At 49.3% G+C, this 23,436-nt stretch overlaps 2 protein-coding genes and 1 non-coding gene across 5 annotated transcripts in view; 1 reads left to right on the top strand and 2 right to left on the bottom strand.

The window, feature by feature from the left end:
* The window catches only part of USP24 (ubiquitin specific peptidase 24), a 65,656-nt gene extending 53,285 nt beyond the window's left edge, over window positions 1-12,371 (top strand). For all 3 annotated transcript variants that reach the window (XM_054211399.1, XM_054211397.1, XM_054211400.1), the window contains 13 exons: window positions 58-154; window positions 1,646-1,762; window positions 2,408-2,500; window positions 2,832-2,934; window positions 4,063-4,184; window positions 4,708-4,821; window positions 5,094-5,159; window positions 5,426-5,492; window positions 7,583-7,661; window positions 8,289-8,364; window positions 9,462-9,548; window positions 9,890-10,000; window positions 10,169-12,371. In XM_054211399.1, coding sequence (XP_054067374.1) covers window positions 58-154; window positions 1,646-1,762; window positions 2,408-2,500; window positions 2,832-2,934; window positions 4,063-4,184; window positions 4,708-4,821; window positions 5,094-5,159; window positions 5,426-5,492; window positions 7,583-7,661; window positions 8,289-8,364; window positions 9,462-9,548; window positions 9,890-10,000; window positions 10,169-10,231 — 1,195 coding nt within the window. In that variant the 3' untranslated portion in view covers window positions 10,232-12,371. The remainder of the gene's footprint in view (window positions 1-57; window positions 155-1,645; window positions 1,763-2,407; window positions 2,501-2,831; window positions 2,935-4,062; window positions 4,185-4,707; window positions 4,822-5,093; window positions 5,160-5,425; window positions 5,493-7,582; window positions 7,662-8,288; window positions 8,365-9,461; window positions 9,549-9,889; window positions 10,001-10,168) is intronic.
* Window positions 12,372-14,401: 2,030 nt separating this feature from the next.
* PCSK9 (proprotein convertase subtilisin/kexin type 9) lies at window positions 14,402-20,398 on the bottom strand. The gene is made up of 12 exons (XM_054211401.1): window positions 19,977-20,398; window positions 19,680-19,868; window positions 19,428-19,551; window positions 19,099-19,232; window positions 18,373-18,514; window positions 18,096-18,292; window positions 17,769-17,952; window positions 17,299-17,469; window positions 16,917-17,065; window positions 16,638-16,803; window positions 15,781-15,962; window positions 14,402-15,530 (listed from the first exon to the last, which is right to left on the bottom strand). Exons 1-12 carry the CDS (start codon window positions 20,136-20,138, stop codon window positions 15,363-15,365), a joined length of 1,968 nt encoding a protein of 655 aa, XP_054067376.1. The 5' UTR covers window positions 20,139-20,398; the 3' UTR covers window positions 14,402-15,362.
* A 2,368-nt stretch (window positions 20,399-22,766) lies between these two features.
* On the bottom strand, window positions 22,767-22,837 carry TRNAG-CCC (transfer RNA glycine (anticodon CCC)). Its single transcript has one exon. It is a non-coding gene; the product is annotated as a tRNA-Gly (tRNA).
* Window positions 22,838-23,436: the final 599 nt, after the last annotated feature.

Here is a 23,436-nt window from a genome sequence, read left to right as displayed (position 1 = left end):
AACCGTGTGTACACGTTGATTCCAGTTCTCTTTGCAGCTTCGCCTTTTATCTTCCAGGACTTTCCTCCTGGAATGCAGCGTGAGAGAGGTGCGAGTTGCTGTAGCCACTATTCTTGAAAAAACCCTCGACAGTGCCTTGCTTTATCAGGAGAAGGTTAGTGTCACCTCATCACCAGTGATCTCTTTACCCGATGGCTCTTGCTGTGTTTGCAGTCAATGCTGTGTCATTTGTAAATGACAAGATTAAAGGCTGTAATCTTAATGGTGCTTGTAACACTTCATTTCTTGAATAGGTTAATGCTTGTCTGCTCCTATCCTAGGAAGTAACATGCTCTGTAATTCTCAGAATTTAAGTTCAGAGTATTAGTTACGAACAGTTTTGCCTGATTGCAGCTTGTCTTATAAACTGTCATCACATATTCTTTTAATAGTTTGGAAACAGCGTTTTCTTAAGATTTATTCTCTCTTTCTGTAACAGAGACATTCCAGAAATTAGCTTAATTTTTAACTGATTCTCCTTCCTCACTCAGAATGCTATGGCAGTAGTAACTGAGCTATCTTGTTCTAGAGACAGGCCATAGCTATGGTTGTTGTCCAAAGGTTTCATTTTCTGTTAAAAAATCTTGGCAAGTAAGTCTAGGAAGTATAACTCTGTTACATTTGACTGATCTTATTATTGTAAGAAAACCCAGCAGGAAATTTGTGAAAAGGAGTCATTTGTAAAATGTCTGAGATTTACTTATTTCCCTTGGGATACGTGGACCAAACCATTTGTATTAAGAGAACGCAGCCAGAAGTGTTATCTGTGTTCTGGTGTGTTCCTGTAAGTTGTCAGTGGGGGCTTGGACACTTTTAAGTGTCCAAGCCTTGTTTAGTCTGAAATAATTCTTTTTTCCACACAATTTTAATACTAGATGCAATAGAATGGGGTTTCTTATCCAGTTTTTGGGGTCTGTCTATTGTTTTTCATCCAGTGTCGTGGATGGAAGGCACTACAGTTGTATAGGCTTCTGTTAAGAAAGTTTGTCTTATTTAGAGCTTTTAGGAAAGATTGCTATGTGGTCCTAGAAACCGCGTACAGTAGTTGGGAGATGAACATTTATAATACAGTTTTTGATAATTTTTGGTAACTTCCTCTTGGCTGTTAGTTACTATCTGTTAACTAAGATGTAATAAATTATATACCAGTGTGTACTTCGATGCAAACTAAACACTAACATTGCTTTTTGCGTAGTTGGGTGTGATCGTATGCTAAGATGAGATCTTAAGTGACAGTTGACTTCTAACCTTGTTTGTTTTGCATTACTGTAATGATTGTAACGTTTGAACGCGAGTTCACTCTGAGGAGTAATTTGAATTGCTTTAAAAATACTGCAAACTTATGTAAGTGCTGAGTTCTACCTCTTTGAGCAATTTACCTACATTCCAATGCTTTCATTACTCTCCTGTTAATATATGCAGCGTTCATTCAGAAGAATTAAAATGAGAAGGCTGCGATCCTTTGTTAGCTATTCATATTCATCACAGCAAGCGTATCTGACCATACGTATGATTTTGTTGACCATACCTTAACTGTGATATGCGAAACTTTTATTTTTAAGCAGTAGATGACTGTTTAAATTCAAATTAATAATTGTTTTCACAGTTAAAAAGTCTACATCAGTTATTGGAGGTGCTACTTGCTCTGCTGGATAAAGATGTACCTGAAAACTGTAAAAACTGTGCTCAGTACTTTTTGCTATTCAACAACTTTGTACAGAAGGTAAGAAATCATTATTTTTTCATGCTTTTTTAATTTTAAAGGATGGTAGTAAAATCAGTTAGTCATCCATATTCATAGGAGGTTTAAGCAGCCCAGTGAAACACTTCCAGAACTTTTATTTTTCTTTTTTTTTTCTGTTTTTGAAAAGTAAATGGCTTTGATTAGGATAAAATCACACAAAAATATACAAATAGAGTATACCTATTGAAGATGTCATTCCCAAAGTCTGAATGTTGGGTTTCTGTTTTGGAGGGGCGTTTTTCACTGTTCTTTTTAAAAAAATCAATAAATAAAAAAAAATAAAAAAATAAAAGCAAGCATTTGGGATTTTTGTCCTGCAGGAAACAGAATAACTGCCTGGACTGTGCTGTTCACCCCAGTATGGTTTCTTTATATTCCCCTATTCTTTGTTCATTATGTTTTGGGTTTTATAGGACATTTGTTTGCATATGCTGATTCTGGTCTGGTTTATATAATGTGCTCTATATAATGAGACAGGTTTTAGAGCTGTAGCTTATTGATCTGCATGACTTTTTCCTTTAGAGTAGGAAACGCGGTGTGTAGCCTATACATTTTACTTCTGTTCCCTAGAGTGTTAATTCTCTACCTGCACAGGAATGTAACTTTTTGTTGTTGTCCAAGCAGCAGGGTATAAGGGCTAGCAGTCTTCTTCTCAGACACTCTGCCTTGAGGCACATGATCAACTTTCTCCTTGGCCCCAACCGGCAGAGTAATCAGGTAAAGCTTACGTAGCATGTGTTTCTGTGCTGTGGTTTGTCCACCTCTGGTTTTGCCACATCTAAATTATGGATAAATACTTTTCATGCAGTAAAATGGACTACTCCTTGGATTATTCTATAAAATTCGTGCAAGTCTCTGTATAACTATGTGGAGTTAACATGAAAATAGCTGTGTTGGCAGAAGTGAGATAACAACAAAATTTTCACCAACTTCAAAGCATTAGAACGTGGTGGTGGGCTGTTAAGGACACTGCTTGGTTTTGACTTAGCAGAAGTTGACTAAATCAACCAATCAAAAGTTAATTAAATCTCTCTTTTGCCTCAAACAGAATCGCAGGTGGAGTTCGGCACAAGCACGTGAGTTTGGGTATCTTCACAATACTGTAGCACTACTTGTTTTGCACTCGGACGTCTCCTCACAAAGAAATGTTGGTAAGAATTGTGTTTTTACACTTTGGTGGCTTTGCATTTCAGTTCCTTTGGGAGTAATTTAATATCAGTGAGGAAAAATACAATCACTTTGAATTTAAGGCGTATATTTGATTACTTTTTATTTTGCTGTAAATGTACTGAGAGGCTGTGGTAAACAGATAGTGTTACAGCCACTGGGGAGGGGGGGGGCAAATCTTTATATTAACATTATTATGCCCTCTACCCTCCCCCGTATGCCTAAAAGGTCTGTCTTTCCTCATGTGAGTAAATCAAGCTGTGTTGTTGTTGTCTGGGACAGATTTGCAGCCTAACAGGCTGTATTTTGCTTAGATTTGTTAAGCCTTCTGCCAGTCCAAAGGGGAGTAGACAGAGGTACTGAATAACAAGCAACGAAATACTCTCCTAGATATTTCTTACGAGAGACAGAGATATCCAATGAGGGGTAATGGGTACGAGTTACTCCAGGGGAGATTCCAGTTGTACACAAGAGGAAAATTTTTCACCATGAAAACCATCAGCCATTGGAAAAAAATCTCTCCAGCGAAGTGGTGGATTCCCCAGCATTAGGCACTGCTAAGATTCGGCTGGACAGGGTGCTGGGCCATCTTGTCTGGGCTGTGCTTTTGACAAGGTTGGACCCAGATCATCCTTGAGGTCCTTTCCAACCTGGTATTCCATGAAATCAAGATGATAAAGGAGTGAGTTGAGATCTTTAAGTTTCCTGAAGAAGGAATTGAAAGTTGTCTTTTTAAAAGAATAACTTGATTTTATGTATAGAGTTAAAAGTTTCTGGAGTTGGGAGGTAGTCAAAAAACATAAAGAAGGATGATAAACATTCTGAATGTGATGAATGTGCAACAGTGATTGGGAATGAAAGTGAAGCTCAAAGTAGTGATAGTAAATGCAGACGTTTTGCTTTGGCCTTCTTGCCTTTCCCTATGTTGTCACTAATGTAAATGACACTTTAGTGTGCAGGAGATTGTTACTTGGAGTGGTACCATTCAAGCGATAAGCTAGTTGAGATGAATGGCATTAGGGATGACATGGTACCAAATGAGTAGCAGCGTCTTCGAGGTGTGTAGAACAATCTGATTTATTAGTGGATTGTTTTTGTATTTGCTATTATAGCTCCTGGTCTCTTTAAGCAGCGTCCACCTCTAAGCATCACCGCTTCAGGTCCACTTTTGACACTCCATGAAGAAGTGGAAGCCTTGTTATTCCTGTCTGAGGGAAAACCTTACTTAATGGAGGTATCAGTTATAAATTCTGCCTTACTTGAACCTAAAAGCTGCTCTAATGTTATTTCCTTGAAGTATCCTTACATGAAAAACGCTGAATATTAAAAAGTAGCCAGCCAGGGAGTACGTGGTTATTATTTTGAGCCTAAACAAGAAGGCAGCTTTGGTTTATTCTTGACACCTTCTTCTTTTGCAGTATATCTCTAAACTTAGGGGTCTGGGTCGAGAGTTTACAAAGTTAGCAAAAACAGCTGAACATGTTTTGCAAGCGCCCATGTTGTCAGTTACCATATGTCAGCTGGAGGCGCTAACTTGGATTGCTCTGACTTAATGGATCGTGCTTGACCGGACCCTTGGAGGTGGGCAGCAGGAGCTGAATGGAGTGCTATAAGACAGGGGGTTTGGCGCACTGGGCTGTGCTGGGGGGAAAAACAGCATGCTTCCTGGAAAAGAGTAACATTCTATAATCGAGTTGATCCATCTCTTAGAAATAATTGTATGGCTGTGTCTGAAATTGTTTGCATCTTTCCATCAGGTGATGTACGCGTTGCGAGAGCTCACCGGATCTCTGTCGGTTCTCATCGAGATGGTGGTGTACTGCTGCTTTTGTAATGAGCACTTTTCCTTTACTGTGCTACACTTCATCAAGGTATGGAGATAACCAAGATAAGCCTAAGTGTTTCTTTAGGCTTTGGTCATACTGTGTCTTGTGAGCTATGATGGCACTGGGATCTGCAGGACAGTCAGCACAGTTCATTGGATTTGGGGGCAGAGCCTTGTGAGTTTGGGGTTTGGTGGTGGTTTTTTTTTTTGAAGCTTTTACTGTTTAAACCAAATTTTCAAAAAATCTGTAAAGCTGTTTTGTAACTCTTTGCGTCATCAGCATATTTTACTAAGTAACTTTATACTTCTTGCATGCAGACTCAGCTGGAAACTGCTCCGCCTCATGAACTGAAAAACATATTCCAGTTACTCCATGAGATACTGGTAGGTGAAGGGTAAAGATTTGTACAGGATAGGTTTTTGTATTGATGCATAATGAAAAAAGTCAGGACTGCGTTGGTAGTCTCAACTTTAATCCTTCAGTTTGGAGTTTTTACTACTTTTTAAATTGTCGTCTTGATAATCCGGTGCTATAAGAAACTTCACAAGTCTTATTTGTATTTCATGTTAAGGTGATTAAAATCATTTCGTAGAATAGATACCGGTATAGCACACAGCTTGCTTATATTGATCATCTTCTCTCCTAACAGGTTATTGAAGACCCATTACAAGTTGAGCGCATCAAATTTGCCTTTGAAACTGAAAATGGATTAATAGGCAAGTAAGCCAGTGGGTGAACACTCCTGTCTCCTACTGACCCTTATGTTTTTGATGGTTCATATCATCTCCTAGTTTCTAATCCTTCTAAACTGTTTAACTTCTTAGGGAAAACAGCTCTGCACTATTTGATTTAGCCACCACCACCCCACAAAATGTTCTAAGAAAATCCAAAATAAGCATTAGAGTATTATAGTAACAGCAAACTGGAAAGGAATTTAACTGTGAAAAATTAATTATCTCCAACAACAGCAGTCAGTGAACCCAGAGAAGAGTGATATTTACATTAAGAAGTGACATTAAGGACCTTAACCAAGAGATTGGCAAGAGCGCCACTTTTTGAAATAAGAAGGAGATCACAGTGTATACATAATGGGGGGGGGCACCTTGGATAAATATAACAGAGTAACTCTTTGAATCCTGTAACCCTAAAAATTAATTTTTATCTCCTATGTATTTCAAGAAACTGCCAATCTTTTTGTTTTGTCAGCATCCTAATTGCCATTAAAAAAAACCACTACTAATTGCAGGACAGCCTCATAACCTGTCAGGTGGCTCCCATTTGGTGCTGTTCCTATAAAGTGTTGTCTCTCCATTTGATACAGAAGCGTGACTGAAGTGAAGTTTCTAAAGCATTCAAAAGCAATGGAAGAGTCCCAGAAGTGACGAGAGCTTACTTCATATGAATCAGGAGATGTTTTGTGTGCAAGAGCAATGTGGGGGAGCCACATGGTGCTCAAAGAGCACCTCTGATGAGTTAGTGCAGCTTGGGTGTCTCTTTCATAGCTGCTTGGATGAGGAGCTGCTTCAGGTTGTGGCTTTCACCTTAAGTTATTTTGGATTTTGTTTTAGTGAGAAGGAATATTTAGCTCTGTTCTTTATTCCTCTCATGTCTTCAGTGCTCTTCTGTTTAGTAGTTTCCATGTATGACTGATAGAAGAGGAGATAATATGCAGCAGTGTAAGAGAATAGCTAAGTGGTTATTTTATTTCTGGGCAAATTGGTCCCGCTTGGACCAGTCCTATTCTGTAACTCGAGCAATACGTGACCTTCTTTCCTCTACAAAGGAGAGGTGTAATTATTCAATTGGATTTTTATGTTGAAGACTTTTTGTGTAATGTTATTAAATCGTACATATTTTACAAGAGTTGCTGTGAGTTTTGGGAGTGAAAGTTGTAGTTTTACCTTGGAGTTCCTTTCAAACGGCACTGAACAGCATCCAGTCTCTCTGCACGTGAACTAGGACCTATCAGTCGCATTGGCTTGTTTTATTCCCAAGAAAGGAAATAAGCAAAAAGAATAGTTTTCTGTGGTCCTCAAGAAGGTGTCTGTGCGTAATTTGCAGTACACCAGTGCTGTGATTTTATTCTGCTGTGCTTTCTTGGTAGAAAAACTGTCAATTTGTAGTTCTCCAGAAATTGTTTGCCTACTTTAAGAGGTTTCACTACAGCGTTCTTGGTGACTCCTATGGACAGAGCAGTTTTTGAGTAGCAAATCTGATTGCAGCAGCTCCATGGAAATCTTTGTACTTCTCCTCAGTCAAAGAATTTTGTGACAGGACGTGGGAATTCACAGTACAGAAAACTTCCTGGTAGGAATGGCCTGGGGTTTTGCCCAAGTCTCCCATAGGAGATTCACGGCTGTTGAATTTTGCTATGCTTGCTTGTATGAAGAAGCTCTAAATATTCTTCTAGCTTTGCAAGTTTTGATCCAGGTGGCAGTTGGTGATCTGGCCTGTTTTTAGGGGTTTGAAACAAATATTTTTTCCTACAGATAGATGTAACCATAGCGATTATCCAACATAGAATGGATTATAAGGGAGGAATAAATGCATTAGGAGAGAACTGTTTAAAATTCAGGTACTGCATTTGAAAGAATTACTGCATTTTCACTTTGATCTATTTTTAATCCAATAGAGTTGTGGAAGCGAGCAAAACTGCCGGCAGTAGAGCAGTGTGTTTAACACAAATATTCATGCTAACATCTGTAGAAAAAGTTAAAATTTTAGCTTCATCTTTGGTATGTTTTTGGACTGGCTGGTACGCAGATATCTGAATTGTGGTTTTTAATCCATGTGTTTCTCCCCACAGCCTTGATGCACCACAGCAACCATGTGGACAGCAGCCGTTGTTACCAGTGTGTCAAGTTCCTTGTTACTTTGGCTCAGAAGTGAGTAATCAGGTTTTCAGAATTCAACCTCATCCCTACCGTAGGCCCCTCTGTAACTATTTAGGCTGCCGCTCTGTCTACTTTTGATCGGCTTTATCTTTTTTTACTGTGATGTAAGTGGTGCTCAAAGGTCTTGATAGTACATGTCTCCGTATGAAGTGAAATCTTTACTGATTAGTTACCTGAGGTGGATTTCAGATAAGAACCCATAGTTGTTGTTTATAAAGACAAAGGTCAGCTACATCCTGTAGAGCAGGAGCCCAGCATTAAAAACAAACATAAGGAAACTGTCCCAGATTTTTGAAATATTATGATTCCTGAATTCACTTTGGTTGGAACTTGGCATATGTCCTGATAAAGCATGGTTCTGAAGTACATGAATCTGTGTAGTAGACTACTTCACGTAAATTTCACTAGGCGTTATTGCTCTGGCTAATTCAGTTAGTACAGTTGTACTGTAGACAGTTGTAAACTACAGTTGTACAGTTTGGGTCAGAGTTTGCAATGATAATGCTACATACAGAAGGCAGCAGCACAAAGAAAGAGAAGCCTTGAATTTATTTTTTTTTTTTCAAGGTTACCAGAATGCCTTGTTTGTGACTAATTAATGTAATTTCAATTTCCAAGGTGCCCTACTGCGAAAGATTATTTCAAGGAGAATTCCCACCACTGGAGTTGGGCTGTGCAGTGGCTACAGAAAAAGGTACTTTGGCTGTAACTTTCCGGAACAGCTGCCACTTTGTTTACAATGAGAGTTATGAAATCTCCATCCTTTATATGGCCCTTTGAGATGACTCTTAAGGCAAAATACAAGCTACTTCATTTTTTTTACAGGGACAGTTCATATGCAGCTAAATCTGATGCGTGTAAGAACTTCAGTAGGCCCACACGTGTTTCAGGCGTAGATGTGCGTACAGTGAATAAAACCAAGTGTGAATGGTCGTAATGATTATCATTCCTTCCCATATGGGAAGCTTTCAGTGCCACTGCATTCATGTTAGAAGGTTTCCCTTTTCTAAAAAAGCGATTTTTCCATTGCCTGCATGTTGATGCAAGAAAACATGTAAATGAGTGAATTCCTTACAGAATCACTGAAGCTTTGCACAAAACATAGCTGTTGACAGGTACAGCTTTTTCCTCCTACGTGTGTATTTTTTTTTTTATTCTTCCCTCTAAACGTAACGTAGGTTGACCAACACATCTTTAATAAATACCCAAGGACACTTTGGAAACTTGAAGCTCAGCAGAATTGGCCCAGGTTTGCCTGCAGCCAAGCAGGGCAATGCTTGGTCTCCCAGCACTGCACGTACCACACGATGGTATCCCAGCTGCTGCCAGGCAGATGTCAGATGCATAAACTAGTACTGTACTGAATACTGGAAGCGGAATTAGTGGGATGCTTGCACTGCAGCTGGCACAACTTGTTGCCGCTCTTCTCTTGAAACACAGTGAACTGACAGGTCTGGATAGTCCTGCTGTCCCCGTTTTCACTTTGTACTGGTTCATGTAAACCCTGAATCCACCACTCTTCAGCTGGCATCCAGTAACTTGCGCATAGGTACAGCTACCAAATAGAGGGAGATGATTGCTAGTTTTCAGTTGAGGGGCAGGAGTCCCTCCGACCGTTCTGGCTGCATTAAAAGCACGTACTTGTCTATGCCCCAGATCTCCAGCTCATTGCCAAAGGTTTCAGGAAGCTTGTGCCAGACTTGTTAGCTCACCTACCGTCACAAGTGGATGAGGCTTTACACGTGTAAAACTTGTATAGCAATTTCATGGCTTTCTTGGCTTTTTATGCAGATGTCTGAACACTATTGGGCTCCACAGAGTAACGTATCCAATGAAACATCAACAGCAAAAACCTTCCAGCGCACAATTTCAGCACAGGTATGTCACAGTCTTGGGAGACGATGTTAAACTTGTATTATTTCTTTTTTTGCTTTTTAGTTAGCATCTTTGGTTTTGGCAACTTTCATGTATTCCAGTGCATCTAAGACCATTCTTCCTTTAGAAGCCCAGACCCTGTCATTGTTCCTGAAAAAAATAACCCTTAGATGATATTAGTCAATCCCTCGCAATTACCGGTGGTGGTGACTCAACTATCTCACTACAGCAGCTATGTTGTTTCAGAATCAACTTTAAAAAAAAAATATAAAAATTTAATAACGATTATGAGGTGAAGGTTTCACCATGGCCCCTGACACTCTCTTGGACTATTTCCAACTCAGGACACGCTGGCCTATGCCACAGCCTTGCTGAATGAGAAGGATCAGTCTGGAAGCAGTAACGGGTCAGAAAGTAGTCCAGCTAACGAGAACGGAGAGAGACATCTGCAGCAGGTAACAGTGAAATAAGGGTGTGTTTGTCTTCTGTTGCGTTGCTCCGTTAGACAGCTTGTTGCTGGGGCTCGGGTCAGAACCATCACTGAATGTAGACACAATACTTGCTCGCCTTACAAAAATAACGTGCTGTATCTTTCTCTCCCCATCCCTTGTGTGTATTGAAAGGGCTCAGAGTCTCCTATGATGATCGGTGAGCCTAAAAGTGACCTTGATGATGTTGACCCGTAGAGGATACCTGTGAACACAAAACCAGATCAACTCAAACATTTAATGCCTAGTACCTACTGAAACTGGAGTCCCGTTGCTTATGCTGTTGGAAGAATCTGGAAGAGAAGTGGCTTTACAGGATCGGAGGCCGTCCTGGAGGAGGTTGTTTCCCTGAAAGCTAAAAGCATTTTTTTAGCCACGAAGGCTTCGGATCAATAAATGCTCTAGAAAACTGCAGCTTTGCCTGCAGTAGCTTACGACAGTCCAGACACCGAAAACAGTTTGTCAAGAAGATTTTATCAAATACACAAACGCTAGTGGTTGAATTTTTATGTGAACATTAAATGAGTGAATGTAAAACTGTTGCTTTTCTGTGATGCTGCAAAAAAATTCTTTTGGTTTTTATACAGGGAAAAAAAAGAAACAGACTTGCCCTTATGTATGGAGGGCAAATTTTTAATCTTTCTGATAATATTGAATAGGAATATTCAAATTTCTGTAAAGATGTGTGATGACTTACATTTCATTGTAAAATATTAGTTAAAGAATGGGTTTACATAAGGACTTCTGTATTTAATATGTCTCCCTAATTTGTAAAGCTCTTTATGAGAAGGATCGACAAGATTGCTCTGTAAGGAGGGTGATTCCTTACAGAAAGGTTTGGGCAAGGAGCTCTGGAATGGGTCGTCTTTTCTGCTACCCTTCCGAAAACCACAGACAATTGGGAAGGGCAATAAAAGAAAAGCTTTGTTCTCTAGGTATGCAGGTGTTCATTATGAAAGGATGTTGGTGGATTTGAGGGGAAAAAAAAAAAAAATTAATGAGTAGTTTAAAAGAAAAAAAAGCACTTTAAGATGGAATTCTGTTGCAGTTTTACTCATTAAATTTTTTTAACATTTTTTTTTTGGAGACATATTGAATAAAATGTAGTCTCAATCATGTGATCTGCAATCACTTGCTTATGCTTTGAAATTACTGAGAAAGTTGGTATTGGTTGTATATGACGAATAACTCCTTGGGTGAGTTGGAGACACTGTTGTGCAGATTTTATCGCAGTTTTAACGTGGGGAAAGAATGATTTGGCTTTGTATTTTCACTTGACCAGGCAACGTTTAAAATATCACAGCTCTTTTGATTTGCTCACAAACAACTGGAAACCAGTTGGGATGATTTGAGCCCAGTTTTGTTTTCCATGTCAAGTGCAGTTCAGTGATTTCTGGCTCTGGCTACTATCTGCTTTTGTGCCAACTAACTCTTCATCTTCTGTACATTTTGCGTTTGTCACATTTTCTGCACTGCTTTTTGCCTTTATTTATGGATTCTGCCTTACTTTAAAAAAAAAAAAAAAATTATATGAACAAACATGCACAGAAATGGGGGACATCTTAAGGAGTGCCTGGGTACCTCCAGAATTGATAAATTTGCCAAGTCAAAGGCACAACCAGCCAAAAAGTGCCTTTTTTTTTTTTTTTTCTTTTTACATACTGTTGCCAAAACAAGAAGCAGCAGACAGCTTTTCACTCTTGTGCACTAATATCGAAATTAACCAGTCATTTCACTGTTGGAAGAAAACATCTGACCTGATTTCAGCTGTACAGCTTTATAACTTATTGCGGGTTAAGAGAGCCGTTGTCATAAATTGCGCGTGCGAAGAAGTAAGGGTGGCATTGTAGTGAATCTCTCACTTTCTTTTCCAAACAATGTCTTCATAGACACATGGCAGAGTTAGCATTTTATAAATGTTTCTGAGAATGTGCTGGGACATTTTAAATGTGATGTTTTAAATTAATTTTGAATAAACCATTTCTTACGGACACCCCTACTTCCTTCCCCCATCCCTAATACTTTATTAATGGGTCATAAATCATCACGAGAGGTCAGTACACAGCGGTGATGGTGACGGAAGAAGCTGGTAACGTTCGTATGGGTTGGCACCACTTGTCACTTCAGGTTCCTGTTATTTCCTATGGAAACAATGTCCTCGATTACCGCAGCCCCAGAGAAGCATTGATAAGAGAATTGCATCGGGATGGCTCATCACCACTGTATACTTGAAACCAATACAAACTTTTTCATGGTTCTGCTCACGCTTGTACAAAGTCAATGGTTATAATTTGCAATAAGATGATACTTGGTCAATTATTTTTTTTTTTGTCGTTGTTTCCAGCTGCTGTCATTTGAACCTGCTGAAGATTATTTTTTGGAAAATAGAGTTCAACAAAACTAGTTTTTGTGTAAATTGTGATGCATTTCTATGTTGTAATTTTTACTGCCAATCTTTTTGGATGAAAATGTTTTTATACAGCTTACAAAATGTTCAGTGAGGAGCATCCGCAGCCTGCCTGTGAGCATTCGGGGAGATATTGTCCAATTAATATGTAGACATTTGGCACTGGAAAAATAGGCAGTCTTGATGAACAGTCTTGGGATTCCTGGTCAATGGAATAAAGTTATTCCTTTCACAGAAAAACTAGTGTAATCTTTAGACTGCGCACATGCTGCTATGCTGTTGTCTTATTGATCCTCTTATCTTGAAATGTCTTAGGCCAGTCCTGCAGGTGATGAGCTCTGAGAGGTTGCCCCGTTTGCCATTTTGGCTCCTGGCCCTGAGTAAATCAAAGCGGCAGAGTGGCCCCTGTAGCTGCGCTGCTGTGTATCCTTATGCCGTGGCTCGTTCTGGTGCACTCTCAGATTTGTATCTGTGCACCATTTCTTCTCCCGACCTTCTTAGCAGAATGATTTACCCTGGCTACGCTTTTGTGTGTCCGATAGCGAGATCTGCAGGTGATCTGGACTTGGATTAACGCTACCTTTTCTGTTGGTGCGGGAAGTTGGCACGCAGCAGTGGCACGGTGCCCGTATTCCCCTGCTCACCTGTCTGCTGCCTTCGTGACCGTGACTAGGAGCTGCAGCCGGGGCTGCCCTTCCCCGCTCTGCCTTCCTGACGGCTGCCTTTGTCCTCTCTTCTAAGGACAAAGATTCTTACGTTTTAAGCATGACCTGGCTTGCGATCTCTGCCGGCAGCGCCAGTCCTGGGACCGTGGACTGGGTATCGCAAACAGCGAGCTGACGGGACGTACCTGGGATCAGCGCTGCTTTCTCCTGAGCAAGAGCGGCTTTTCTGCCTACCCACGTACAAGACACTAAGCAAGGGCTAATCTTTTAATATCTTTTCCTTCCACCAGGCTTATGCCTGCTTCGACTAAGCCGTGAAAGCTCTACCTGGCTTATTGTGCGTGGAGCGTGCTCGTACCTTCTGCTGGGAGCCGGCGGGTGAGCAGGCAGCAGGATCTGCCCCTCTCGCAGAGATGTCGGCGCAGGCGATATATCAAATGCATATTTTGAGAGGTTCCAGCCTAGTAAATCTGCTGAAAAATTACCAGCTGTGTCAAAGCTGTTTGGGAGCCCAGGAGGGATTAGGCTAACATCCCTTTTCTTTTTCCCCTTCTTTGTGCACAATTCAGATTATAGCTGATTAAAATTAGGGGCTGTAATTATATACGTTGTGTAATTACGTGTTTTGATTAGGGTTGGGCTTCTGCCATCTTTAGGTAACGAGTTAGAAATAGTTTAAACCTTTCAAAGTGGTGCTTCCTACTGGATCTCTGTCTTCTCTTGCCGATCAAAGCTGGAGTAACGGATCTGTAACGGGGCTTTTGGATGGGGAAAATACTAGGAAATAGCCGAAGCTTGACAGGTTAAGCTGGTGCTTGTGGTATCAAGCTTTATTTTTTCGTCTGTCCTCAGGTAACACCACACAAATTATCCATTGTAGTACCAGGAGCCTGCTAATCACCCAAAAAAAAGTGAGACCCAGCTTTGGTGGCTTCTGGTACTTCTCAGCCCTTCTCTGCTGCTGTGCAGCTCTCCGGGAGTCTCTGCTTCATCGGCTTACCGCGTGTTAGTAGCAACAGCAACAAAAAGCACAAGGGCACGTTCCCCAAAGCTGGACGACGCTTTGTTTCCGTAACTGGAACCTCTTGTCCTCCACCACTGTTTTAAAAACAAACTTCTGCTCTCGCGTGTGCGTGGGACAAGACTCGGCACCTGGTCTCTGCCAGCTGTGGGCGAGGGGAGGGTGCCCACGCTGACCTCTGAGCATGCCAGCGCTCGCCCAGGGGCACCTGGTAGCCGAGGCAGGGGTCAGAGCCTGAGATGGTGGCCTCTGGCTGGCTCGCTAACGAAGCAGAGCTCGTTTGGGGGAGCAGCATCCCTGCCGGACGGGTGCCAGCTCCCCCTCCCAGACTGGTTCCCTGTGGGGATGTACATGAAGGCAGACGATGGATCGTTATCTACTGAGCACTGGTCTATGAACTTTATTTTAAAAAAAGACGTTTACAAAATGTTTATTTATAAAATTCCAAATAAATATTTAAGGTACAAATGTAAAAACCAAGGTACTACGAAAGCTTTTTCTTCTTTCATTTTTTTTTTAAAAAGGAACTACAGCCAGTTCTGTGTGTCTTGGGAAGAGCTGAAAGGGAAACTGTTAAAGCAGCACCTACCACCAGCAGATCATTAACAACAAAAAAACCACTAATAGAGCAGTAGCTGACTGTAGCAATGCAGATTGAAATCTAATTAAACAAGCAGACTGTTTAAACTATAGCCCTTATACTTACTAAAAAGTAAAGGAGCCTCCTAGGTGCGTGAGTAGGCAATTATCAAACCGCCCAAAAACGGCTAAACTGATTTTCCAGGTGCTAAGCAGCATTAGCTGACATCTAATGAGCAACTAACCAGGAAAGAAAGGAGCAATCCTCACTATGTATATATTTTTTTTTAAAAGGTGGTGGTTTTGTCCTATGCTGGATGACAACATGAACAAAGGGCCTCAAGGGGGCTTGTACAGTCAGGGTATTGCTAGAAAGACGCGGTGGGGAAGGGATGCCGGGGTGACTCCTGCAATGGGGCAGGGCTCCGTCTGCTTGGAGAGCCACCCTGGGTCTCAGCCCCGCTGTGTGCGAGACAGTGACGAGCTTGTACCCCACTGTCACAGCAGCCCGAGCGTGGAGGTCATCAGAGCCACGTGTCGGAGCATGGACCATGCTGGGATCAGCACTCGGCCCCAGGAAGGTACCGAGCCCGCAATGCGGTGGCCCAGCGAGGCGTCCGTCCCTGCTACGCCGGGCATCTCTCGCTGAGCCCGTCCCTACTGCCGGCTCCGGCAGCAAATGGCGATGGCCACGGCCGTGCTGCTGCCCGGGACGCTGGCTGCCACGCAGGTATCGTCCACGGCGTAGGCTCCCATGGTGCCAGGGCTCTGGGAATGGGCGCTACAGCCCGTCAGCGTCCAGCCGTCATCGCAGGACACCGTCACCTAACGGGGGAGAAGAGGTCACCCTCCACAGGTCAGCAAAGGGGCAGGGCTCTGCCCATCCCCAGGGCTCAGGGTGATGTGACCAGTGTCACATTGAGCCACTGAACTCCAGCTGGGGACACCAGTGAAGGCTGGCCTTGGCGCGACCTCCATGAGATGCCAAAGCCAACCCAACCCGACCATCAGGGTGGTAGAGGGACAAGCAGAGGCAAGGACACCACCATGGCGTGGGAGCCTGCGCCGCCCCTACCTTCTCCGCAGAGCCCGGGGACGTGCGCTCCTTCACCCGGCACTCGAGGCCCGCCGCGGGGCAGCACAAGGCGTGCGCTGTCACCTCTGTCCTGCCAGCGCAGCGGCTGGGCCCGCTCCCCGGCCCCACGACGGGTCTGCCACCGTCACCCAGCGCCGCGGCTGGGGAATGGAAACTGCAGCCTGCCCAGGGGAGAGGGGCTGTCAGCGCGGGATGGCCATGGCAGCATCCCAGTGCACAGACAGGCGCTGAGGGATGTCCATGCTGAGCCCTGAGTCTTCCCTGCCTCCATGCATACAGCACATGTCACAGAGTCATAAAATAGTTTGGGTTGGAAGGGACCTTAAAGATCATCCAGTTCCACCCCCCTGCCCTGGGCAGGGACACCTCCCACCATCCCAGGTTGCTCCAAGCCCCATCCAGCCTGGCCTTGAACCCCTCCAGGGATGGGGCAGCCACAACCTCCCTGGGCAACCTGGGCCAGGGGCTCACCACCCTCTCAGGAAAGAATTTCTTCCTGATATCTCATCCAAATCTCCCCTATTCCAACTTGAAGCCATCACCCCTCATCCTATCACTACATGCCCTTGTAAAAAGTCCCTCCCCATCTTTCCTGTAGCCCCCTTTAGGTACTGGAAGGGGTTCTAAGGTCTCCCTGGAGCCTCCTCTTTTCCGGGCTGAACACCCCCAGCTCTCTCAGCCTGTCCCCATAGCAGAGGGTGCTCCAGCTGTTCCCTGTCACCCCAGCGCTCGCACGCGCCCTTCCAACCCCAAGTCCCAGAGTTTTTCTGGAAGAAACACCCTCGGCCATCAGCGTGTTGGCTGAAGGCTCTGTAACCCGCCGTGGGGGGCGTTACCGGTCAGCACGTGGTCCCGCGGGGAGCAGTCAGCCCCCTCAGCCACCTGGGAGCTGGTGTTGATCCGGCACTCGGCCCTGGGCCAGGTGCAGCACCTGGCGATGGCGTAGACACCCTGTCCCCGGAAAGCGTTGTGTGCCACGCACTGCTTCTGCCCGTCCTTGTCCTGCGGCCGGGGATGCACAGTGTCACCGGGGGTGCCTGGGCACCTGGGGATGCCCCTCCGAGGCCAGCGGGCACCCCTCGGGCAGGACTTGAGTCTTGGCTCGCCCCGCTCACCTCCATGTGCTCCCCCAGCCGCCTGCCGCTGCGGGAGAAGCTGGAGCAGCTGAGCATCTCCTCGGCGCCGGCGCAGCGAGCCACGGCGGTGGCGTGCCGGGTGAGCCCCGAGCGCGCCGACCACACCGAGCGGCAGTACAGCTGCTCCTCTGCAATGGGGAACATGGCCTCAGCGGCGGGGTGGGCACCCAGAGCCCACGGCACCCACCGGGACGCCAATGCGGGGTGGAAGCTCTCCCCGATACCCTCTGCGTGCAGCCGCGCTCGGGGTCCGCCATCCCCGGCACAGCTTTGGGGAGGAATGTGCCGACACACCATGCCCTTCTTTCCCCGGGAAGGGTAGAGCTCTGCTGGGCACCCAGCAGGCAGCCGAGGTCCTCACCTGCGCCCAGCCGGGCGGGCAGCCCGGCCACGCTGTTGGGCGTCTGGAGGCGCTGCTCCTCGGGGAACCGTGCCACATCCATGACGTTCTTGGTGGCGAAGTGCAGGAGGCGCTGCCGGAGTTCGGCGAGGCTCAGCTGGGGCTCGGCGCTGAGCAGCATGGCGGCGATGCCTGCCGAGAGCCACGGGGGACGTGGTGAGAACCGGGGGACACGCTGGCATTTACGCACGAACCCCCTGAGCAACAGGCACGACCCCCCTGAGCTCCTGCAGCCCATCATCCGCACGCCAAGGGGTGCAGGAGCTCTGCGCAGGCTGCAGCACCCAAATGAGCCAAAACATCCCAAAACCATGGCACGCAAATATGTCCCCAGCGCAGGCAGCCCTGATGCCCTGCGCCTGCAGGGACACGTGCCCAGCGCCAGCAAGGGGAAGGGCCAGCCCTGCCCGCCACCCCGTAGCCCAGCTCACCTGCCACGTGCGCGGCCGCCTGCGACGTCCCGCTCTGCGCTGTGAAGCACGTGCTGCAGTCGCTGGAGGCGCCAATGATGTCGTCCCCGGGGGCGAACAGGTCCACGCAGCGGCCGAAGTTGGTGCCCAGGGTGCCGATGGAGGCGGGCTGGTCCTCGCTGTTGGTGGCACCCACCGTGATGACCTGGCAGGGCGGTGACGGAGGGGGACGTGGGCGGGATGGGATGCACGGCCCCAGCCCTGCTCGGCTGACCGGGCACTGGAGCGGATGAGCCTGGGGAGGTGTTGGCGTGTCCCCACACCTCCGGGAACACCCCCAGCCCTTACCTCCGGCTCAGACGCTGGCGAGTACAGGCAGGCATCGTCCTTGTAGTTACCAGCAGCCGCGACCATCGCCACCCCCATCTGCGCCATCCGCCGACAGCCGGCATTGAGCACTCGGCTGTAGGCACCGGCGAAGGGCAGCAGCACCACCGGCGGCACGCGGCGCTGAGCATCCAGCGTCGCCTCGATAAACTCCAGCCCTGGCAAGGACGAGACGGGGGACAGGAAACTATTGCGGGAGAGGGAACGAGGAGGGGGGCTCCGGGCATCCGTGACTCACCGATGAGGGTCCCGCTGACGGTGCCCTTCCCCTGGCAGTTCAGCACGCGGAGGCTGCGGACGTTGGCGCCCGAGGCCACGCCGGCGTCGCGCCCGCTCAGCACCCCGGCCATGTGGGTGCCGTGGCTGTCACACTTGCTGGCCTGGCGCAGGCACCAAACGCAGGTTTTACGCCACGGCCCCGTCGCATCCAGGCAGGTTTGCAACCCACCCCCCGCCAGCCTCCACCCCACCCCATCCCGCCCCTCGCGTTTTGCACCAGAAAAATCCCGCCGCGGAATAAATCCTTAAAAATACGTCGGGGCGGGGAGAGGATAAAAAACATCACCCTGTGCAGGAGGAAAGCTGGCAGAAAGGGGGCAGATAAAGCCATGCAAGGCAGCACTAGCACCCAGCGCAGGGCGCAGGCAGCTCTCCGGGCCCTGGGTGCGGGGTCAACCTCGATTGCCTCTTGCAACACCACCTTGACGCACACCCATGTCCCCCCCGCCGACTGCTGCCCTCAGAAAGGAGCCCTGCCCAGCTCAGCCACCGCTCCAAACAGACCACGCTGAGGGTCCCAACATCCCCCAGGACCACAATTCCCACCGCTGCACATCCTGCCCGGCATTTTGCCATGAACCAAGCGTCCCCCCTGTCCCAGGACGCCCCACGAGCCTGGCCAGGGTTTGCTGGGTGCAGGGGGATGCTCTTGCCAGGCTGCAGCGTGTGGCACCTCGGGGCTCACCTGCCTGTGGAAGCGGGTGCCATCCTCCTCGGGGACGCTCTCGAAGTCGGTGACAAGCACCCTGCCCGCGATCTCCCGATGGGTGCTCTGCACGCTGGTGTCCAGCAGGTAAATCTCCACCAGGTCACCTTTATCTACCAGGGACACGGCCAGGAGGAAGCGCAAAGGTCAGCCCAGGCCACCTGGGACGCTCCCAAAATGCAGCTCCAGACCCGCAGCACCACCAGGTGGGGGGATATCCCTGTCCCCCCAAGATGAGGAGAGGGGACGGGCTCACTGATCCTTCCCCAAACCCCCCCCCCGTCCTCCCCCTGCGCCCCAGCGCTTACTGGGAGGGCTGTAGGCGCCCGAACCGGGCTGCGGCGGCACGATCCTGCCCAGGTTCCAGGGGATGCTCTGGGCGAAGACGTAGGCGTCCTCCTCGACGTACTCCACGTGTGGCAGCTTCAGCGCCTGCCGGGAGCAGACATAGCGCCCGGCATGGTGGCAAAGCCCCTGTTGCCCCTGGGGCCAGCGCCCACCTCCGCTGCTGCCCCCCGCCGCCACCCACGGCCCTGGGACCCATCTCCCGTTCCTCGTACCGTGTCCAGGACGTCACCGCTCATCTTCACCAGGAAGGCGGGCAGGAGGTGGAAGATGTGCAGCAGCTCGGTCAGGTACCCCCGCCGAGCCGCCCGGGCCTGCAGCCGCCGCGCCGTCCTTCGCACCTCGGCCTCGCCGCCGCCCGCCCGCAGCACCACCACGTAGCGCCCGGGCAGCCGCCACGACGCCTGCGGGGACACAACCCTGGGCTTGGGGACACAACCTTGGGCTTGGGGACACGCGTGGGCGCCCCGTTCGCCCCCCACCTTCCCCCAACACTGCCCCACGCTCCTCACCTTGGCGGCGCGATGGAAGGCGGCGGGTACCGACGGGGGGGCCCCGACGGCGGCGGCTTCCTCCTCGGCTGCCCCCAGCGCCAGCACCAGCTCCTCCGCCAGCTCCGCCGCCGCCCGCGCCGCCACCAGCGCCACCACCAGCGCCAGCCCCCGCGGGGACATGCCGGATCGGGACCCCGACGGGGAACGCGGAGATGCTGGGGGTCGCCGAGACCCCTCGGTACGGCGCGGACCGGACCGCGGACACGTGGAGGAGCCGCTGCGCGCCCGCGGAGGAGCTGGAGAGCGCCCGCGGAGGAGCTGAGCGCCCGCGGAGGAGCCGGTGCGCACCCGCGGAGCCGAGGAGTCGGTGCGCACCCGCGGAGGAGCTGGAGCGCACCCGCGGAGAGCCCGTGGGCACCCAAGGAGCCGGTGCGCACCCGCGGAGGAGCTAGAGCGCACACGCGGAGGTACCGGTGCGCGCCCCGGGGGAGCTGGAGAGCACCCGCGGAGCCGAGGAGTCGGTGCGCACCCGCGGAGGAGCCTCTGCGCACCCGCGGAGAGCCCGTGGGCACCCGAGGAGCCGCTGCGCACCCGCGGAGGAGCCGGTGCGCACCCGCGGAGCTTTGCCCGGCGCGGCGGGGCGGGCGCGGGGGGGGATCACGCCACCGCCGGCGGCCCCATCGTCCCACCCGGGCGGGTTAACCATTAACGGGTCCGCGGGCGCGGGGGGGGGGGCGGGAGGCGGGCAGCGCTGCCCCCGCAGCCGCCGCTCACCATCCGGCTGGAAAGTCCCCCGGGAGCCCCCCCCGCCGCCCCGGGAGCGCTCCCAGCAAAACGCGGCCGCTCCAGGACTATTTGCAGAGAGGGCTGAAGGCTTTTCCCTGCCTCTCGCTGCCTCACTCCGCAGGGAAACTGCCATGGAAGCCCCTAATCCCGTTGAGGCATTTTTCACAGAGCCGTCACACATCGCAAATATCATTTTCCCGGGATGCGGGTGGTGCTTTCCCGTGGATCCCACCGCCGCCTTCCACCTCCCGCAGCGCCGGGCTGCCCCGACATCCCCCCGACCTTTGGCAAACCCCTTCCCTGCACCCTGCTTTGGAGGGAAACAGGGATTCATTTATTTTATTATTATTATTTATTTTTTACTGGCTGTTTCTAAGCTCCTCAGAGCTTATGTGGTTTATATGGATGCATGTGTTTTCTGTGGATGTATGTGGTTTACATGGAGGTATGTGTTTTCTATGGATGTATATGGTTGATATGGATTTATATGTTTTCTATGGATGTGTATGTTTTACATGGATTTATATATTTTATTTTTAAGGAGACCTCCAGTGGGTGCCTATGCCCTGGTTTAGGTAACTGGGGGGGACACTGGACCCCCACTTGCCACCCACTCTCTGCCATGGTGAGCTGACATGGTCAGGGTTCGGTGTCCCTCAGGCTCCTCACGGGGACAAGTCTCGCTCATAATTTTTGGCTCAGCTTAACAAGGCACCGCTGAGTCCTGCAACATGGCACTGATGCTTTAAGAGTGTGGCCAGCAGGTGGAGGGAGGTCATCCTCCCCCTCTGCTCTGCCTTGGTGAGGCCGCACCTGGAGCACTGTGTCCAGTTCTGGGCTCCCCGGTTCCAGAAGGACAGGGAGCTGCTGGAGAGGGTGCAGCAAAGGGCTACCAAGATGATGAGGGGACTGGAACGCCTCTCTGATGAAGAAAGGCTGAGGGATTTGGGTCTCTTCAGTCTGGAAAAAAAGACGTCTGAGGGGGGACCTTATCAACGCTTATCAATACTTAAAGGGTGGGTGTCAGGAGGTGCCCAGGGACAGGACAAGAGGTAACAGGCACAAACTTGAGCATAGGAAGTTCCACCTAAACATGAGGAGGAACTGCTTTACCCTGAGGGTGGCAGAGCCCTGGCACAGGCTGCCCAGAGAGGTGGTGGAGTCTCCGTCTCTGGAGACATTCAGAACCCGCCTGGACGCGTTCCTGTGCCACCTGCTCTGGGTGACCCTGCTCTGGCAGGGGGTTGGACTAGATGATCTCCAGAGGTCCCTTCCAACCCCCACCATTCTGTGACTCTATGCTTCGGGACACCTTCAGGGCAGCTGAGCACTGGGGGACCCCGTTTCAGGGTGGAGAGGGGGGACAGTATCCTCTCCCTGCAGAGCTGCTCACTTCCTTTCCACACAGGGGACAAAGCCGTGCCCAAGGGAAGGATGGGGAGAGCCCAGAGAGGAGGGGGTGGCCAAGGCCCTCCCCCAGCCCCACACGCACCCGTATGGGCTGGGCAACACAGGGAGGTCTTAACATGAAGAGCTGACCCAGAGACACCCAGCCCCAGAGCGCTCTGGAAGGACTGGATATCTGCAGAAAGACTATTTTTTTTTCCATGAAAAAATATTCAGAAATAGCCAAAAACTTGCACCTTGTAGAGAAAAGATCTGTTTCCCACCCTGGTACACAGGGAACCTGCGTCTGTGTAGAGGAGGGGGGACTTTTTTGGGAGGAAGGAAGGCGACAGCAGAAAAGGCAACAGAGAAGAGACTCCAACAAAGGGAAAAGGGCCCCCAAATCCCCTGCCCCCCCTCCAACCCCGGGGGGGAGCCGCGGAGCTGCGGGGTGGTACTGGGTGATGGTCAGGGTGATGCTGTGTCTGATCATCCCCCCCCCCCTTCAACGCATCCCGCCGTGGCTGCAGGAGCGGCAGACCTCGGTGGAAAAAAATAACTGAAGAAAAAACCACAGCCCAGCCTTTTGGGGCGAAACAACGCGATTAAATTGATTTAGGAGGGTAAAGCTCATCTTGCACCAGCCGGGAATCGAACCCGGGTCGCAAGAATGGGAATCTTGCATGATACCACTACACCACTGGTGCGCTGCTTTTGGGCTGTTTGCAGCATCCTCACGACCACGGATCGTGATATTTCCTTCCTCCCCAACACCTCCATCATCCCACCACCCCCTTCTGCATGGGCCACGGTGGGACACCCCCCTCTTTGTCCCCGGCCACCCCGGTCCCAGCCGGGCACGGCTGGGACCGGGGTGGCCGGGGACAAAGAGGATCCTGCCGAGGAGGGTGGTTCTTTTGCCAAAAGTGATTGTGAATCCTGGGACGTGAGGCAGGAAAAAGCTTTTGGGTCTCTATGAGACTCCTACACTCATTACGAGACAGCGACACAGAGCCACCTCCTGCCCCAAGCCACCCTCTGGAACCCAGCGAGACGTAGCCCCATCCAAATGGTGTCCCCGAAGCCACCACCCTCCACCACGCCGGGAAGGACAGGACACCCAGCAAGTGTAAACAGCCGGGTGACGCTTCCTCTTGGGCGGCTGCTCGCAATCCTGCCCGCAATATTTAGCAAACACCGGCGCCTTCGCTCCCCACCCTCCTGCCGGCACCCTTGGCCGTAAACACCCCGAGCGTGCGGGTGCTGCCTGCCCTTGTCACCTTGGAAAGGTGAGGAATGGGCACGG

This window comes from Rissa tridactyla, chromosome 8, assembly GCF_028500815.1.
Source record: "Rissa tridactyla isolate bRisTri1 chromosome 8, bRisTri1.patW.cur.20221130, whole genome shotgun sequence".
Lineage (NCBI taxonomy): Eukaryota > Metazoa > Chordata > Aves > Charadriiformes > Laridae > Rissa > Rissa tridactyla.
This window is presented reverse-complemented; position numbering and strand designations above follow the sequence as displayed.

What these genes read in the sequence shown, in the direction of transcription:
- PCSK9 (XM_054211401.1), bottom strand. Translation starts at nt 20,138, where the DNA reads ATGTCCCCGCGGGGGCTGGCGCTGGTGGTGGCGCTGGTGGCGGCGCGG. An exon ending in CGCCAGCGTCTGAGCCGGAG is followed by an intron (nt 17,953 to 18,095) that starts GTAAGGGCTGGG and finishes CCGCCCTGCCAG; the next exon opens with GTCATCACGGTGGGTGCCAC. An exon ending in GCGGGACCACGTGCTGACCG is followed by an intron (nt 15,963 to 16,637) that starts GTAACGCCCCCC and finishes TCCCCTGGGCAG; the next exon opens with GCTGCAGTTTCCATTCCCCA.